The following is a 17,814-nucleotide window of genomic DNA, read 5'->3' on the forward strand; positions in this document are numbered from 1 at the left end:
TGTGTAGCAGCCACTGGGAGAGAGTGGTTGGTCTCAATTTCTGGCTTCTCAGGCATCCCCATCCCTAATCCAGTTCGGAGGCGTGGTCAAAGGTACTCTTCGACCTCATTGGCTGAATTAAGCCCACCTGGGCCAGATGGGGCCCTACCCAGAAAGCCCTGAAATGTGTGGCGCCCTCTAGCCTTAAGCAGCTTCCAACTTCCTGTAAGGAGGGAGGGAGGCTTTGGCATGTAGAGAGACAACTAGTTCTGTCTCTAGCTCCCTAACAGCTTCAGATCCTCATCAAGCTCAAGGCATGGGCCATACTGCAGTTGTTAAAAACTTTTTTAATGTTGTGTTGCTTCTTTACATTATATTATTTAACTCTGAACTTAATTACTTTGAAATGTCTGTGTCGTGTTTTGTATAAAAAGACAAGGTTAGGGCAAAAACTTGGTGGTTGAGAATTTATTCGGAACTCAACTGCATCCTATCGCGACACTCCTTCTAGAACGGATTAGCATCAAGGTCCGGGGTTCTACTGTGAAACATCACCAAACACAGCGAGGTCCTGCGCCATCTTCCCACAGGTCAGCTTTACGCCCTTTGTTGTGGCCACGTGTCCATCCATGTTGTTGAGGGTCTTCCTCCCCGCTCCCCCACCCCACACATAGACATGTCAGATGACTTGGGGCAACACAAGACTCTAGATCACTGGGAGGGAAAGGGGCACCAGAAAGGATAATCACCAGAAGTGAGGAGAGCCAGGCAGACTATCCCTGACCTCTCCCAGCTGCAGCAGGGAGGAACTTCACGGGGCAGAGATCAGACATGCCTCCATCCTTCTTTATTCTAACACCACCTTCTTTATTCTTCCCACAGCCTTCGCCTACCAAACTCAGTAATACCGGGCTCAATAATCTATTGTAGTGGCTACACAGGACCCACGGACAACCTTCACAATTATGAGAGTTTATTAGGGGAATCAACAACAGGTCAGGGTCAGAAAACATTCGGGATATGTTTCTCTTTATCCACAGCAGCATCTCTACTCAGACAACAGCCATGCCCCTCTCTGGTCCTCCACCTGTCTGTCAGCATGCGAACTCCTAGCTTCTTCCGAGTTCGATTGTCTCTGACTTCATGGTCTTGGCTCTGTTCCTCTGCTCTTTGTAATGATCTCAGTGTGACACATCCTCTGGTTACACCGGCTGCCTTTGCCATTTCAGACAGGGACCTTAAACTTCCTTCCCTGGTGGGTCTTCATGCTAGACCAGCGGTTCTCAACCTGTGGGTCATGACCCCTTTGGGGGTCGAATGACCCTTTTACAGGGTTCGCCCGATTCATAACAGCAGCAAAATGACAGTGATGAAGTAGCAACGAAAATAATTTTATGGTTGCGGGGTCACCCCAACATGAGGAACTGTATGAAAGGGTCGTGGTATCAGGAAGGTTGAGAACCACTGTTCTAGATGATTGTGGGAGTCTCTGTACCTGCTTCTGAGATGTCTCTTTTATATTCAGAGGAAAGGCGAAACCAACCAGCCCCCAAGTTAGAGTCCTCTGCACTTGATCTGTGTGTGCCTGGTGAGAGGCAGGAGACTGGATAGAAGAGCCATGCCAAGTAATTTCCCTTCACATAGTTACACGTTAGTCGTCACAATTTGTTAACAATGATATGGTCTCAGGTAGGTGATTTTTTAAAAAAGGAGCACAGTTCTTCTGGGTGATAGGCATTGTTTTTAAGCCAGTTTGTTATTTAGCTACCCGGTGACCTCAGGGATTAGTTTTGGGTGAAGGTTTGTAGAATATCTCTTGGGGATTACTCTAGAAACCAGTCCAGCAGGTTTTTATTTCCCTTAAGTTTTTCTCTTGTTTTATATGTTTTAGAAACTTAAGGTTCTTTCTCCTTATTTCTCTCATTCTACCAGGGTCCATCTATAGAGCCCCCAATTAGAGCGGTCTGCAGTTGCAGCAGGGTAAGGTCTAGTCCAGGGGTCCTCAAACTACTGCCCGCGGGCCACATGCGACCCGCTGAGGACATTTATCCAGCCCATCGGGTGTTTTTGCCCCATTTGGTTTTTTTAACTTCAAAATAAGATATGTGCAGTGAGCATAGGAATTTGTTCATAGTTTGCTTTTTTTAAACTATAGCCCGGCCCCTCAACGGGTCTGAGGGACAGTGAACTGGCCCCCTGTTTAAAAAGTTTGAGAACCCCTGATCTAGTTCTTCTGATCTCAGGGTACATGAGACGTCATTAGACGATTTTCAAATATTTACAGATCACATGAAAGACGTCATTTCTCAAAAAGCAAAGGAATTTTGCCACAATATTATTCCACTGTTGTTCGCTGCTGCTGCAGGACAATAGCTGGCATGTTGAGTCTGGTGTGGCAGCTGTCATGCAATGCCTTCCGATTTAGATGGTTCATCTTACAGCACTCTGCAGGACAGTATTCTGTTGTGATCCAGAAGGGTTGGGCTTTCTTTGATCTATAAGGTCTTCTTCGGCTCATTCTTGGAAGTAGATCACCAGGCCTTTCTTCCTTGTTTGACCGAGGATGGAAGCACCAATGAAACCTGCCCATCAGAGGTGACCCTGCTGGTATTTGATAATTACCAGCATCATAGCCTTATGAAAGCCTTCACAGTATGACACCGCACTAATTAGAAGTACTAATTACTCATTTTCATAAACCAACCAAGAGATTGGCTGTTTATGTGCTTCGTAAGGCACACCAGGAATCTAATTTGCTCTTGCCCGTTTCCTCTGAGGAACGCATGACAGTTCTTATGGCCTCATGACATTAACCTGCTGTGGCGAAATCTCCGGTGAAATGAAAGTAGACTTCTGTGGAGAGTCCTGTTAGCAGTCAGAGCTGGTCTCATTAACAAATAAGCGATAGAGGAGTCCCCTGGGGTCATTGGTGGAAGAGAAGGCCAACAATGCCCAATATGCCATCAACTGTCTGCATTAGTCTAAAAGACGGAAAGGCCACCACTGTAGAGAGATGTGGTCATACACTCAGTTAATTTCAGACGTCATACTTAGTGGTGAAAAAGCGGAATATTTTCTCAAGATCAGGAACAGACAGGGGTGTACATTAACTTTACAGTACATTAATTGTGCTGTTGTTCCTAGCTCACACAATGAGAAAGAAAAAGGTGGGGAGGGAGGAGGCATTCAGATTGTAAAAGAAGAAGCAAAATGGTCTACTTGCAGACATCACGGACAGTTAGATGGAATATTCTGCATAACATTAAAAAATAAATCTAGAACTAGTAAGTGAATTTAGCATTGCCAAAGGGTACTATGCCAATATGTAAAAATAGATTGTATTCTTATAGACTAGTAATGGACAATGGCAATTTAAAAAACACGCACATTTACAATAGCATGAAAAAACAAGAACTTCGTAGGGTGGTGGAAATGTTCTATATCTTGAATGTGGTGGTCATTGCAGATGCCTTGTTAAAATGCAAAGACTTGTATACTTAAAACTAGAGAAATTTAATGTATACAAATTATACCTCATCGAAAAGAGGGCACATTTTTCATGTAGCAGATTCTAGGTGCTGAGGCTACCAAACCAAAATCAAATTCAGTGCCACCAAGCCAAAGTTGACTTATAGTGACCCACTAGGACAGAATAGAATGGCATGTTTTTCCTGGAGCAGCTGGGGGTTTGAACTGCTGACCTTGGGGTTAGCAGTCCAACTCATAACACTCCCAGGGCTCCTGCTGAGGGTACAGGAGGGACCAAAACAAACTGTTTCCACTGGAGTTGATTGTCTCCTTGCAATGAGATAGAGACAGCAGAAAGATGATCTCAAAGACTAGTGCAGCCACCCAGGCGCCCCACGATGGTGGCTTCCAGAGGTGTGAGATTTTCAATCTGTTCCTTAGACACAGACAGCCCAAACCTCATTGCCATCCAGTAGATTCAACTCCTCGCAACCCTACAGGACACATTAGAACTGCTCTATAGGGTTTCCAAGGCTGTCATTTTTACAGAAGCCCACAGCCACAGCTTGCTCTTGAGGTATGCTGGTGGATTGAACTGTCAACCTTTTGGTGTTCCCCAAAACTTAAATACTGGTGCTTCAAACCCAATCGGCCAAGCTGAGGAAGAAAGGCCTGACTGTCTGATTTCTGAGAATATGAAATCTACTGTTGTTAGCGGCGCTAGAAGACAAAGTAGCATTGGCCCATACTGTTTCCAAGGCGGTCAGTCTTTCTCCTGCTGGTGATGGGTTCAAACTGTGGACCTTACATTTACCAGCCAAGCACTAAAAGCACGGCCTCACCAAAGCCTATACAGCAGTTCTACTCGGTATGTAACACGTGGCGCCATCGTGAGTTGGAATGGAATCTGAGGCACTGTGCTAGAATTCTTGATGTAAGGGTTTTTGGGGTCGCGAAACGGAATTAAAGATCCAATTGGTAAAGTTTTAGAAGCAGGCTTTATTGAGAAGCTTGCGGGCGGGTTCACTAACTCAGGTATTGAGCTTATTGAGCTAATGAAACCACGCGAGGGGAATTTCTGGCTGCGTTTTTATATCCCCTGGTGGCAGGCACAGCTGCACACAGGGACTTCAAAGGGAAGCGCTCATTAATTTTATCTATAGGTCTGGGATGGGTGGAATAAACACATCTTCAAGGGATGCAGGGAAGTGGTCATTAATCTTATCTATAGGTACCGGGCGGGTTCAGTAAACATATCTTCAAAGAACATTCTTTCTCGGGGATGTCTGGTTCTCAGAACTGGTGATTTTCAGCGAGGGGAGGGGAGGCCGATGTGTGGGAGGCCCATGAGAGGTGAGTTCTGAGAACCAAGAAGGTGCCGGATTCAAGATGGAGTCCCTTGTGCCAAGACCAGGCACTTGATTATTAGACAATTCGGAGGCACTGTGTTAGAATTTTTGATGATTAGACATCCATGCACAGGAGGGCAGTTGGATAGTTGGGACCACTTCGCGGCTTAGTGTGTGTATGCCAGCGAGCGTGTTTTTCACCAGTCTGGAGCTCGAGCACAAGATGAGGCTTTCCACCCGTGTGAAGCCCACAAGGGCATTGCTAATCTGTCCTATAGGGTCACTAAGGGTCAGAATTGGCTCCAAGGCAGTGAGTTTGTTTGTTTCTTTTAGTTCTATGCCTAATGCCAAGTCTGGTGACTGGTCCTACTGCGACTTGCTTGCTAGTTGGGCACTTTTTCTTTCTTTTTTTTTTTTTTCACTTTTTCTTTTTTAAAAAATCATATTTATTTTAAAATAATTTCATTGGCATATACTTCAGATGTTGTACACGTTAATCGTTCCATCGTGTTGAGCAGAGGGACATTTTTCGAGATGGCGGCAGAGCAATGATCTGGAGAAGCCCTAGAACATGGATTTGAGCTTCTCTTCTTGGCGTAATTGCTAGATTATTTGATAGTGTCCCAGGATGCAGGTTGCCTTGATCCTGAAGAGAGAGGAAGGATGTGTGCCCACATAGGCCAATATAATTGTTCACAAAAGTAAACGTTTCATTTACATTTTGACCCAGTTTCACCACTTATAGGGTAAGTGGAAAAGAAGGATGGTGGTGAAGAATTCACAGAGGAGACAACGGGATTTTCTGACTCAAGCCAAGCCAAAATCCGGTTTAAACATCTCAATCCCTTTGAGGATGTCCAGTTACATATTCAAGAGACCAGTCACTAGAATTACTTCCCAACCTGGCAACGAAGTCAGGTGCCATCAGTGGGAGGAGAACTTGGAAAAGCCTCAGCAGGTTTGTTGGCAGAAGAGGCTCCAGGGACTCCAGGTCTACAGCAGCACAGGGGAACTTTTCAGTACTTTGGGTCTTGCCAAAGCGCTGCAAAAAATTACACCGAGTTCCACAGGTGATTCCCTGCCCCCGGGATTTGCTTGTGATCTGCCCTCTGTCTCCGTAAATACTCCTAGCCCATCTTCAGATTTGGAAAGGATGACCCCAGGATCCAGTTTTGATATCTGACAGCTCCTCTGCAAACCATTTCTGGTAACCGATGAAGATATTAGGACACAGGAAAGAACAGTGCGGACGGCAAGGGAGAGATTGGCAGTAGCACTGATTGCAGACAGGCTTGCTAGTGAGGCAGAGAAAGTAAGGGGCCAAGAAGGATGTCCTGAAAAATATTAAGAGAAGATAGTACAACAAAATGGAGATTGGTACTTTATCAGTATTGTTGGAGTATCCACAATGTTATATATTTTTTGCTTTGTTCTCTCAAAATTTTAAAGTATACCATCGCTCTGTGTCTCAGTTTCTTAGTGCTTATTGTTAGGTGCACTGAGTCCATTCTGACCCACAGCGACCCTAGACACAACAGAGCGGTCCTGCGCCATCCTCACAATTGTTCCATAGCTGCGAACACAATGTCAATCCATCTCCTTCATTGCCTTCCTCTTTTTCACTACCTCTCTACTTTACCAAACATGATGGCCTTCTCCAGAGACTGGTCTCTCCTGACAGCACATCCAAAGTATGTAAGACAAAATCTGGCCATCATTGCCTCTAAGTAAGGCCAGAGAGCCTTGCTTCTCTGGCCTTACTTCTTCCAAGATATATAGGTTTGTCGTTTTAGCAATTCATATCCTTCTCCAGCACCACAATTCAAATGCATTGTTTCTTCTTCAGTCTTTTTTATTCAATGTCCAATTTTCACATACATATGCAGAAATTGAAAGGACAATGGTTTGGGTCAGACATACCTTAGTCCTCAAAGTAGCATCCTTGCTTTTTAATACTCTAAAGAGGTCATGTGCCACATATCTATTAACTGCTGCTTCCATAAGCATGGATTGAGGATCCAAGCAAGAAAAAAAAAATCTTTGACAACTTCAGCTTTTTCTCCATTTATCGTTGGTCCAGTTGTGAGAATTTGGGTCTTCTTTACATGGAGTTGTAATCCATACTGAAGGCTCCAATATTTGATCTTCATCAGCTTCAAGTTCTCCTCACTTTCAGCAAGTAACGTGTGTTATTTACATATCACAAGTTGTTAATAAGCCTTTCTCCACACCTGATGCCACATTCTTCATATAATGGGCACTTTTTTTATAACGTCCCATGGCCCAAAAAGACACCATAAAAGCTTATAGGCCCCGAACGGATGAAGACCCATCTTGACTCTGTAGCCTGCTTTACACCCAAACCCTGTTACAGGCCCCAGCTGGGGCAAGAGCTTCAGCGCTAGCCCAGCCGGGTCGAGTTGGGCGTCGCGTCTGTCAATCATCCGAAGACCGAGTGACGATTGGTGGAGGGCCAGTCGGGGGTGGGGAAAGCTGGAGCTCCGACCCACGGCAAGTTGGGAGCCGGTTTCCTGCGGCGGCTGCGGCTCCGGGTCGGAGCGAACCCGGAAGAAACGGCCAATGGTCGTGCTTCGACGCTTGGGTGGCTTTGCAACCCGCGCTGCCCTCTGGGTCCCGGCCTGCAGGCTAGGTAAGATCGGTGTAGGCCCTACCGGGGAGAAGGACCCGGCATCGCTCTGACCGCGGATAATCACTCGGGTCGGAGCCTGGATGATGGCCACCCGCGGGGCCATGACAGTGCTGCTCTTCTCCGCGCTCGCGCTCTCCTGGCTGCCCTTGCGCGCAGGTACGCTGCACCTCGGGGCCGCTCCTCCCCAGCGGGAGGGAACCGGGTGGCCTGTGCCCCATTTCCTTGCGGGCGACACTGGCAATGGAGCTGCCCGCGTGCTAGGGTCGGGGATCGTCGGGGAGACGCGCCCCGGAGACTGGCCGAGAACGTGCTGAGCCGTGCGCCGCCGTGAAGAGCGGCCTGCGGGTGGTGCGCTGGGGGCGCCGCTGGAGGAGGGCCGGGCGCCCCGGGAGCGCCCCCCACCGCCCCGCGGTCTCTGTGCGCGATCCGGCCGAAGGCCGAGCGGGTGGCCGGCCGGCCTGGGCGCGCGGCGGCCTCAGCCCGCTGCCCGGCGTTCCCCGCATGGTGCAGCCCCAGCGAGACTGGGGGAGGCGGCGCCTCTGCCTGTCACCCGAGCAGAGGCGGGGACGTCCGTGCGTGAGTGGCACCGAAAGGCGGAGGGAGGCGGCGGGGAAGGGGAGCCGGACGCGTTGGGAAGGGTCGCGAGTGCAGCGCAGGGGACGCGCGCGGGGAGGCGTCCCCGGGGCGCGGGGCGCGGGGCTGGGGAGCCGGGGAGGGCACGTTCGGGGGACCGCAGGCTTGGATCGCCGCGGGCCGCACCAGGAACTGAGCCCAGATTGGCGCGGGCTTGGCCGCTGGAGGGTTGGGGTCCGGGCGACCGGGTCCGCGCTAGTGACTGAGCCGCTGCAGCAGCGCCTGGGGTGAGCGGGCCCCGGGGCCGTGGGAGCGCAGCGTCGGGGCCTGGGGCCCGGGTCTTCGCGGGGTCCCCTCGCCCCACTGGATTTGCATGTGAATGGGGACCCTGGGCGCTGCTCCACCACCCCGTTTAAAGTTTGTTTCCGCGGTGGCGTGCGGGGCTCCGGTTTTCCAGTCTATGCAAGAAATGTGAAGCTCCGTCCGGGTGCGTGTCCCCCGGCTCCTGGTGGTGTCAATCCGGAGCTGGCCTCCGTCCGGTGGGCTGCCCGGCGAGCGGTGGGCGCTGGGTCTGGCTTCTCCTCTCCCTGCCTTTGCCGGGCTGGCGGTCCCTCCCTCCGTTCCTACATGCGCTGGAATGATGATTGCCAACACCCGCGGCTTCCTGTGGTCCGACCTGGAGACCCAAGCCCTCCTGGGTATCTGGGGCGAAGCGGACGTGCAGTCCGCACTGGACGGGAACTTTCGGAACAGCCATGTGTACCGGGACGTGGCCTGCCGGCTGGCCCAGGTGGGCTTCGACCGGACCCCGGAGCAGTGCCGCATCCGCATCAAGGGCTTGAAGCGCCAGTACTACCAGGCGAAGGACGGGCTGCCCAAGGGCGGGCCTGCGCGCAAGGCCTGCAAGTTCTTCGACGAGATGGACAGCATCCTGGGCGCCCGCGCTGCCGCCGGTGGCCCCGCGCCCCCTCGGGCAGGCCCCGCTCCGGAAGAGGAGACGAGCCGGGAGCAGGCAGCGGAGAAGGCCTTGACCGGCGAGGGTTCTTCCTTCACCGGGCATCCAGTCAAGGTGGAGTGTGCCCCCTTCGCCATCCCGGTGCCGCCTGGCCACGGTGAGTACAGCCCTGGGCCAGGGCGTGGGGGAGTCGGGGTCCTTGGAGAGGGTTATCCCCAAAGATCCCAGGGAGGGTTAATCAAGCACCCCACCCCCCTGCCTCAGACCTTCATCTCCCACTAGGCGGTTGGACTGCAGAATTCCTTAGTCAGTCAGCCCCTGAACTCAGGCTTTGCAAATGGGACAAACTGTAGAAAAGAATTGAGGCATGAACTGAAAAGGCAAATTCTAATGGTTTGGGCCACAACACCTCCTAGGATTTCCTTTCCCCCCTCTACCAGTTGAACATGAATTCATCTTTTATGCAGCTAAGGGCTTAGAGATTGGTTCATCTCATTTCTCCCAACGAGGTGGGGCGATGGTTAGTATCTACCTTTGTAGAGAAAACAGACAAGCGGAGAAAAGAAGTCATTCACCCCAGTGGTTCCACAGCCTTTTAGAGTTCGTGGCCCAAAGGATCAGATGCCCTCCTGTGCCACTGTAAAAAGGAAAGTTGTAGCCCAGGTTAGAGTGACTTTTACAGCATACACATGCTAGTTAGAGAGTAATTGTTAAGGCTTTTTAACCTTTTGGGTTTTTTCCGTGCACCAATTCCAAATGCTGGTTTCTCCTTGGGACATGATTGCCCTAGCAAACAGAAAGGTTTCTGAGCACCACTGAGCAGCCCCTAACCTAGGGGTTTTTTTGGTGTGTGTGTGTGTGTGTGTGTGTGTGTAGATGGGGCAACTTTCTGTCTTAAATTCACACAGTCATGGTTGATTAGCACGGGTTCTTTGTGCTTCTTTGAGGTTTCATTATAAGACTGACTTGCTAATAAGCTTTCACCAAAAAGTAAAGTTCTAGATCATGAATTGTCCCTCCCTCTTAAGTTTGAGGGGATATCTTGTTTAGCCCGAAGGCTTCTGTGAAGTGCTAAATAATTATAAATTCACATTCACTCCAGGTGCTTTTGGCACGGAGAAATAGCAAGGACAACACCAGAAGCAGTTATTGACAGTAATTCTAGAAAGCAGCCTAGCCTAAGAAATCCCCTTAATTCTCTAGCCCTCCTCAGCCAGACTTCTGTAAAACAAACACAAACCAGACAGACTCGACCTGTTTTTCCAGACTCACAATTGTTCTAAAGACAAAGTTACTTATAGGACAAGTCAGCCTTTGTCAGGCCCTTTTTCTCCTCCTGTGGCACATCAATGTTTATGTTTGAATTCTTCTCCAGCCCTGCAGTGCATTTGTGAAGGATTGAACTTTTCTTTTGATGGGTGTGGTGAGTTCTTAGTTTGGCTGAAAAATTATTTCCTGGGCCTTGGTAAAAGAGTGTCTTCAGGTTTGTCTCCTACAATGGTTCAAACGATTCCATACTGTATCTGTTATTTAAGTCCCTGGATATTATTCTAATAAAGTTGAAGAGAAGGGAAAGCGATGCTGTGTGTACCTGCTGTCATTTGAGTTACAACAAAAATCATTATTTGCTTTAACACTTGTAGGCTTTAAGCATATCGGTGCTCAGACCAGCACACCTCATCTCTCTCAACCAAAAAGACCCAAAAAGCGCCACACCAGTATACCTCTGGACAAGATGATGGGGAAGCTTTTACAGCAAAGTGTGGATGCGGAAGAGAAGTTCTTCCGGTACGAAGAGCAGAGGCTGAAAATGGAGGACAAGCACCGAGAGACGGAGCGAGCCCGAGAGCTGCAGATGCTGCAGATGTTGGGGCAAGTGTTGGCTGGGATTTCCTCCGCTGTCTCCCAGAGGGCGCAGCCCAGGCCTGCCAGCCCACCACAGCAGCGGACACACCACCGGGCGTACGGAGATGACATTACTTTTAATGCTATGACCGCAGCTCTTTCTCCTCCCCTAGGTATATTACATTTTGACAAGCGATCGATAGCTTAGCTTTGGGTCAAATCCTTTTGGAAATAGGTGGGTGATTTTCTGGATATCAGCCAAAGGACAAACAGGTAGTTAAATATTGGCTCATGATAAACAATAAAAAAACCAAACCAAGCCATTGCAGTGACGCTAGGGGACGGAGGTGGTCAGTGCAGAGGCACACTGCTGGCCCTGGAGTACCAGCCAGGACTTAAGCACCGCACCACCACTGTGCCTTTTGGTTCCTGCCACTTGCCCTTTTTAATATAAAGAAGGAATATTTCATCACTTGTCTGTAGTGTTGTTAAAGGCTTTACCTCTGAAACTTAAACTGTAGACATTTGTAAGATTGGAATTCCAGCTAATTGGGAGTAGGAAGCGCTTCTGAAAGATGTATTGATATGTTCCTTTTCTTCTTGTGGTGATAACAGTTCATCAAGCATTGCCATTAATTTAAGAATTATTTTCATCAGGTGTATAAAAGGACTGCGATGAAACGTTAATGCTTGGCAGTCTTATATGAGGTCTAGCAAAATTGTTTTATTCCGATGTGGTTTTACATGTTAAACACATCTATGTTTTATATGACTTTCCATATGATGAATTTGAGGCATTGGCATATGTAACAGTGCTGAAGTGGCATTCATACATCTGTACCAGTGGTTCTCGGTTGGCTGCTTTTGAGCCTCAGGGCCTTTGGCAGAGCTCCGATCATGGAGAGGGTCCCTGGTGGACTACTAACAAGGCTGGCAGTTCCAAATCACGAGCTGTTCGGCAGGAGAAAGTCGAAGCTTTCTACTCCCATAAAGATTTACAGCTTTGGAAATCCACAGGGGCAGTTCTACCCTCCCCTCTAGAGTGACTTATGCATTAGAAGTGACTCGATGGCAGTAAGTCTGGGTTTGGGTTGATACGGTTGCTATGAGTCAGAATTGACTCCATCAGTGGGTTTTGGGGAGAAACAGTTTGGGTTGTTAGGACTTGGGTGGGAGACGTGTGTACTAGTGTCATCTTGCGGTAGCGTCAAGGTTCAGCTAAATATCCTACAATACACACCACAGCCTCCAGCCCACGGTACAGAGGAACCTCGACTCTATGCCTGTAAATATTTTAATAAACACACGTATCTTACTTTAAAACTATAACTTTAAACCTGCTTAGAGGGATTTTTATCACAGACTCCAGAACCCCGGTGGCAGAGTGGGTTATGTGTTCGACTGCTAATCGCAAGGCAGCAGTTTGAAACCTACCAGGTATTCCGAGGGAGAAAGGTGACATGCCGCGTCATCTGTTTGCTGTCTACTCCCCCAAAGACTTAAAGACTCAGAACCCCAAAGGAGCAGTTGTATTCTGACCTGTGACCGTGAGGGAGTTTGGATTGTGTACTTCGGTTTTGTGACTTCATGGTGCTCATTCTCTGTCCTCTTCCTTAGTGATCAGGCATTAGACAGTCAAACCAAACCACCAAACCATCGCCATCGAGGGGATGCAGACTCTTGGCGGCCCCATTTGTGTCAGAATTGAACTTGCCCTTGAGGTTTTCAGTGGTCATCTTGTGGAAGTGGTTTGCCAGGTCTTTGTTTCAAGGCCCCAGGGGGTAAACTCTTAACTCTCATCCTAAATCATTTGTACCCCCCAGGGCTTCTCTAGATAGTAAAACTTCCTGAAGTCACTAGTCACTTTATAACTTGCCTAGAAATTCAGTAGAGCAATACTAGCTTTAATTTTTACTATGATCCCTGTAAACATTATCCTGACTTAAAGAAAGAGAAAAATGTGTTTGTAAAAACTCTGGAAAATAGTTTTTTTTACAAATCATTTGTGCTTAGAGTTTGTACCAATAACTTCACTCTTTGTTGTTGTAGAAGCTTATTAAACTTACCTCTGTAACTGATGCAAGGCTCATAATGTATCTTGAATTCTAGTTCGAGGACAGAAGCTTAAATCACTGAATACTAGGGGGAAATCCTAAGAGTAGTGTTATGCATTTATCCATGTTTTTCTGTTTTTTTCAATTCCCATTTTAATAGATGGCAGGGAGAGGGAACTTAACTTTTAGGATCTAAGTCAGCAATTGGAACCCAGCAGCCTCTTAGGATATACACCCTCTAAACTACTTTATACTTTTCTGTCTTTTTATTCACTGACAAACAATAATGATGACTTTCATTTCCCCGGCTGCCTCAGCGTATAATTCATTCTTAAGTAATGTAATATAATAGCTCAATAACCACTTCCCAAAGCGTCTTCAAATGCTAGCTTGGAAACAGCAGAACTCTTTGAGACCAGGCATCTTTAACGCATGTTATCTATCACACAAAGAATGGACTTGGTCTTAGTAGGAATATTTAATGTGTAGCTGAGAATTTAGTATTTAGTGAAAAACATCTTTAACGCATGTTATCTATCACACAAAGAATGGACTTGGTCTTAGTAGGAATATTGACCGTGTAGCTGAGAATTTAGCATTTAGTGAAAAGGAGTGATACAACCACCCCAAAACGTTATCAGGGAGCCAAGACAGCCCTTGGATGACCGGCAAGTTTGGGTTCCATGTGGACAGTTCCTAAAGTGTGTGCAGCAACCGGATTGCTTCTTTAGAGGAATCCGAAGGCGTGAGTAGGCGCTTCCTATTTAGGAGTTATTTTACCACCACCCCGCCCCCACTGGTCGTATGTTCTCACACTAGCTGGGTGAAGGTTTGCGGCAAATACATGTTAAGTGTTTTCATAGCAGCAGAGCTTCTTCATCAGCATTCAGTGCTACTGGAGTTAAGTCTAATTATAGCGATGCTAATTCCTTTCCAGCAGCTCATCAAAGGCAGCGCCAGGGAAAGAGCGTTTCACCATCATGCAGTTACACAACCCAGCAGTGCCCAGTCGTAGTGAAAAGAGGGTGGGTGATCGAGGGAGTTGGGGTGTGGGTGGGAAACACAGGCAGTGGGACGAATTGGGAGAGGGAGACAGATTCCGAGCAAGAGTTGCTTTTGTCAACTCAAGTGTCACCCAGCTCTGCCTGTGTGGCCCGGCTCCAGATCTGCTGGCAAGGAGTGCTGGGGATGAGAGCCGTGTACTTGGTTCACGGGGAGCAGAGTGCGGGCTACCATCAAAGACCGCGGCGCAGAGGGATTAGCCAGCTGTATTTACCACCGAGCAAGCCTTGTCCTGCTATTTCTTGGCCGGAGATCTACAGAGTGATCCTGTTTTGAGTTTCAATCCTTTGTTGGTGTGCAACAAGGAGGGAAAGTGTTTGCCTCGACAGGGTTGACTGCTAGATTTTCCCTCTGATCTAAGGTGTCCACGTCGACTCCTTGGGGAAACATTTTTGCTAGTAACTTCACTGAATGAAATGTGGTGTTTTAATAAAGAGTACATTGGAAAGAGTTCTACTACAGATGAAAACTTGTACCGTGTAGATCTGCTTTTGGTGCTGGGCTGAAATGTTGACGGGTCTCTAATTTTTTCTCAGCTGCTGAGATAGTTGGTGCTAGTAAGCATTGGGCTGCTAATTAAGAAGTCGATGGTTTGAACCTACTAGCTGCTCCTGAGATAAAGATGAGGCTGTCTACTGCCATAAAGATTTACACTTTTGGAAACTCAAACGGGCAGTTCTACTCTGTCCTTTCTGTAGGGTCACTGTGAGTTGACTTGATGGCAGTGGTTTGGGTGTTGGTTTGGGCTGAGAAGTATAAAATGAACCAGCTACCTTGTTGGCGGAAAATATGGCTTGCATTTTCAAAGATCCTTGCTTCCTAGAAAGAGTGTCTGTTATCTCTTCACACATTGGGCTGCACAGAATAACTATCATTTCTCTCACTTCTGAGCTGTTTTTATATTAAGGCAAAATACAGCAAAGCACGAAGCTTTTCAAGAAAGACCAATGAAAACATAGCTATTTAGAGGTAGTTTTAAATGGCCAATTTAAAAAAAATGACACTCGGAACCCAATACATTGTCTTATGCCCTATACCGAGAATGCAATTTCTAAGTTATATCTAATTGGCAAATGAGCATTTGAAAATACAACCTGAAAACCAGACTGGAGCAATCGGGTGGCTCTGTCAGGTTTCAGAATATGACAGTGGAAGGTAAAAAATCAGAACTTGCTTTTCTGATTTGTGAGGATAAAAGAGACCTGATACACTTAGAAGAAAAATGAAATATGATAAATATATATGGTTTATCAAATAACATTGGGATTTTAGCTTCTAAATATTTCGGACAAATTAAGCTTTCTTCCAAAGTGCCTGTTGCCTTTCAGCAATGACCTTGGTCTGTTGTGTGTGCTGTCGAGTTGGTTCGGACCCCTGGTGGTCCTCTAGGAGGGTAGAACTGTGCCAGGGGCTCCCCAGGCCAGAACCGTCCCCGAGGCGGACCGCCATGTCTTTCCTATGGAGCTGCTGGTGGTTTAATGGCTGACCTTCCAGCCGAGACCTTAGCCACTTCGTCACCCCAAACCAAAACCAAACCCACTGTCATCGATTCGAATCCAGCCGAGAGTGACCTATACAGAGTGTCCTAGGCTTTTATTTCTGTAAAGACTTAAGTGTCAGAAACCCACAGAGGCGGCGCTGCTCTGTGCTCTGTAGGGGCACTGTGAGGCGGATTCAATTCGATGGCAGTGAGTTTGAGATTTGGAAAATCTTAATAGGATCAGACTCATCTTTCTCCCTCAAAGCGGCTGGTGTGTTTGAACCGCCAAGCTTGTGGTTAGTAGTGCAATGCTTAACCATTAACACCAGCAGAACCACTACCGGGTCTCCCCAATATGTATAACATACAGCATATGTTAGCGTTAGGTCGTAGCTCCTGAATATCATTTGTTTACTGAAATAATGGTGAAATCACTGGTTGAAAATCTATAGCATTCATTTATATTAAGCCAACTTTGGAAAGTATTTCAGTTCATGGGTGGATTATTTTACTTAAGTCTCTGTCCTTTATATGTGACAAGAGATATTTATCTTTGTGAATGAATGTCATTTTCCTGTTTTCCAGTTTTAGAGAGAGCATTTTCCCTCCATAAAGGGCATTCCGTAAAGGATATGGAAACTACTTTTCAGCTGGTGCGAAATATTATACCTCCTCTAACTACCAAAAAGCACAAAGGACAAGATGGAAGAATAGGCATAATTGGAGGCTGTCAAGAGTAAGTGACAAATGAGGAATGTTAGTATTTTCTGTATCATCTGCCTTTGTATGTGTATGCACAGGTATGTATGTACCTATTCACCTACCTACCTGTCTCTCGAGTTTAATCCTAGTAATCATTTCTAAATATTTTGATATTATGGCACCCAATATTTTATACATCTCTGTAGTTACCAGGCGTCATACGGTAAGCATATACTACTTTTATAATCAGGATAAAGATGCTCAACACCTAGTTACCAGATGAATTTGAAGATATTCCTAGAGGTTATTGAATTTGACAGAGCTTTGCTTCCTTCGGGTCCCGCTTTACTTTCTGCATTTCTATCCTCCGCTGCTGTGTTCTGTTCCGTGTACAGAGGGATTTTCCCTTTGCCCTGTTTGTCCTAGTAGCACTGTCATTTACTTATGTTCTATTTTAATTACCATTTCTGTTTTCGCATACTTTTAGTTCACACTTATGGCCTAGCTCTTTGCCTATCCTTGTACTCTCAATTGTTTTTCACGAGGTTAAGGCAGCCCTGAGTGACAAATTGTTACAACGCTGTACTCCGACTAACAGAAAGTTCATGGTTTAAGCCCACTGAGAGATGCGTTGGAAGACAGGCCTGGGGTTCTGTTTCTAAAAGGTCACGCGGCCTTGGAACCCTGTGGAGCAGTCCCCTCTGCACACATGGGCTTTCAATGAATTGGAACTGACTTGAGGGCAACAGACAACAGTATATTAAGGTGTACTTATTAAAGTATATTTCTTATAAGTAATATGGTATATGTATTGTAAGTAACGTATATTTATTATAAGTAATATGTAGCTGGATTTCCTTTCTTAACCCAATCTTATGCTCCTTTCTAATAGGAGGAATGAGTCTGTTCATATTTATCATCTATGTGATAATACTTTCTAAGATTTATTATTTTTACTCTTTATTTTACTTTGCTTTTCCATTTTTAATTTTTGAAAATTATTTTGCAAATTCTATTTTTCTTTCAAATACAGCAAATGGCTTCCCTCTCTTTTTGAAATTAATAGTAGTGTGTGTGAATGCCTTCCCCTTCTAACTATTATAATTAAGTCAAATCCATAAAGCAATGGGGAGAGGCGGAGAATGTTCATTTTCAGTGGCCCTTCTTCCCACGGTGCCTCCAGAAAGTCGAGAGACCTCTAGACCGCGTCGAGTCCCCACTCCGCTCTTTTTGGTGTTATGCTGTCTGAGTTACATGGAGAATGTTTAGCTGAGCTCATAGCTATTGAGTTTAACGTTGTGCCTTGCGAGATATATTGCTATTTGTTTTCCCTTCTTGCCTGGGTAGGAGTACTTTGAGTTTTTCGGTACTAAATTCTTTGAGCAGTGTATGTGGATGGTCTGCTGCCTGCACCACTGCAGATGTACTGTGAGGGGGCTTCAGAAAGTTCATGGGAAAATTGCATTAGCTTTTCATTTCATGATTCCACGAACTTTTTGAAGCCCCTTCATCTGCCTTGACTGACTATAGAATTTGGGAGTAGTTAGATGTGTCAGTTGGGGTAGACGAGAGAAACAAATTCATAGAGACTCATGTATATAAGAAAGAGCTTTATATAGAAGAGCAATTGAATATTGAGAAAACATCCCAGCCCAGTCCAGATCAAGTCCGTAAGTCCAATATTAGCCCATATGTCC

The 17,814-nt window shown here is 46.6% G+C and overlaps 2 protein-coding genes across 4 annotated transcripts in view; both read left to right on the plus strand.

Moving 5' to 3' along the window:
• The first annotated feature begins 5,559 nt into the window (after positions 1–5,559).
• Positions 5,560–6,144, plus strand: LOC101642039 (methyl-CpG-binding domain protein 3-like 1). The gene is given in 1 exon segment (XM_013005084.1): positions 5,560–6,144. A coding segment is annotated over 1 exon segment (585 nt).
• A 1,180-nt stretch (positions 6,145–7,324) lies between these two features.
• The window catches only part of NAXD (NAD(P)HX dehydratase), a 48,431-nt gene continuing 37,941 nt past the window's right edge, over positions 7,325–17,814 (plus strand). Inside the window, exons 1-3 of one of the 3 annotated variants that reach the window (XM_045283993.1) lie at positions 8,374–9,131; positions 10,618–10,992; positions 16,001–16,151. In XM_045283993.1, the coding sequence (XP_045139928.1) occupies positions 8,657–9,131; positions 10,618–10,992; positions 16,001–16,151 (1,001 nt within the window). In that variant the 5' untranslated portion in view covers positions 8,374–8,656. Of the gene's footprint in view, positions 7,603–8,373; positions 9,132–10,617; positions 10,993–16,000; positions 16,152–17,814 lie in introns of those variants that run through there. The other 2 variants (XM_013005136.3, XM_045283994.1) reach the window with 2 other exon arrangements.

The sequence above is a fragment of the Echinops telfairi genome, unplaced genomic scaffold (genome assembly GCF_000313985.2).
Source record: "Echinops telfairi isolate 266 unplaced genomic scaffold, ASM31398v2 ScPeMD7_7467;HRSCAF=8505_1, whole genome shotgun sequence".
Classification (NCBI taxonomy): domain Eukaryota; kingdom Metazoa; phylum Chordata; class Mammalia; order Afrosoricida; family Tenrecidae; genus Echinops; species Echinops telfairi.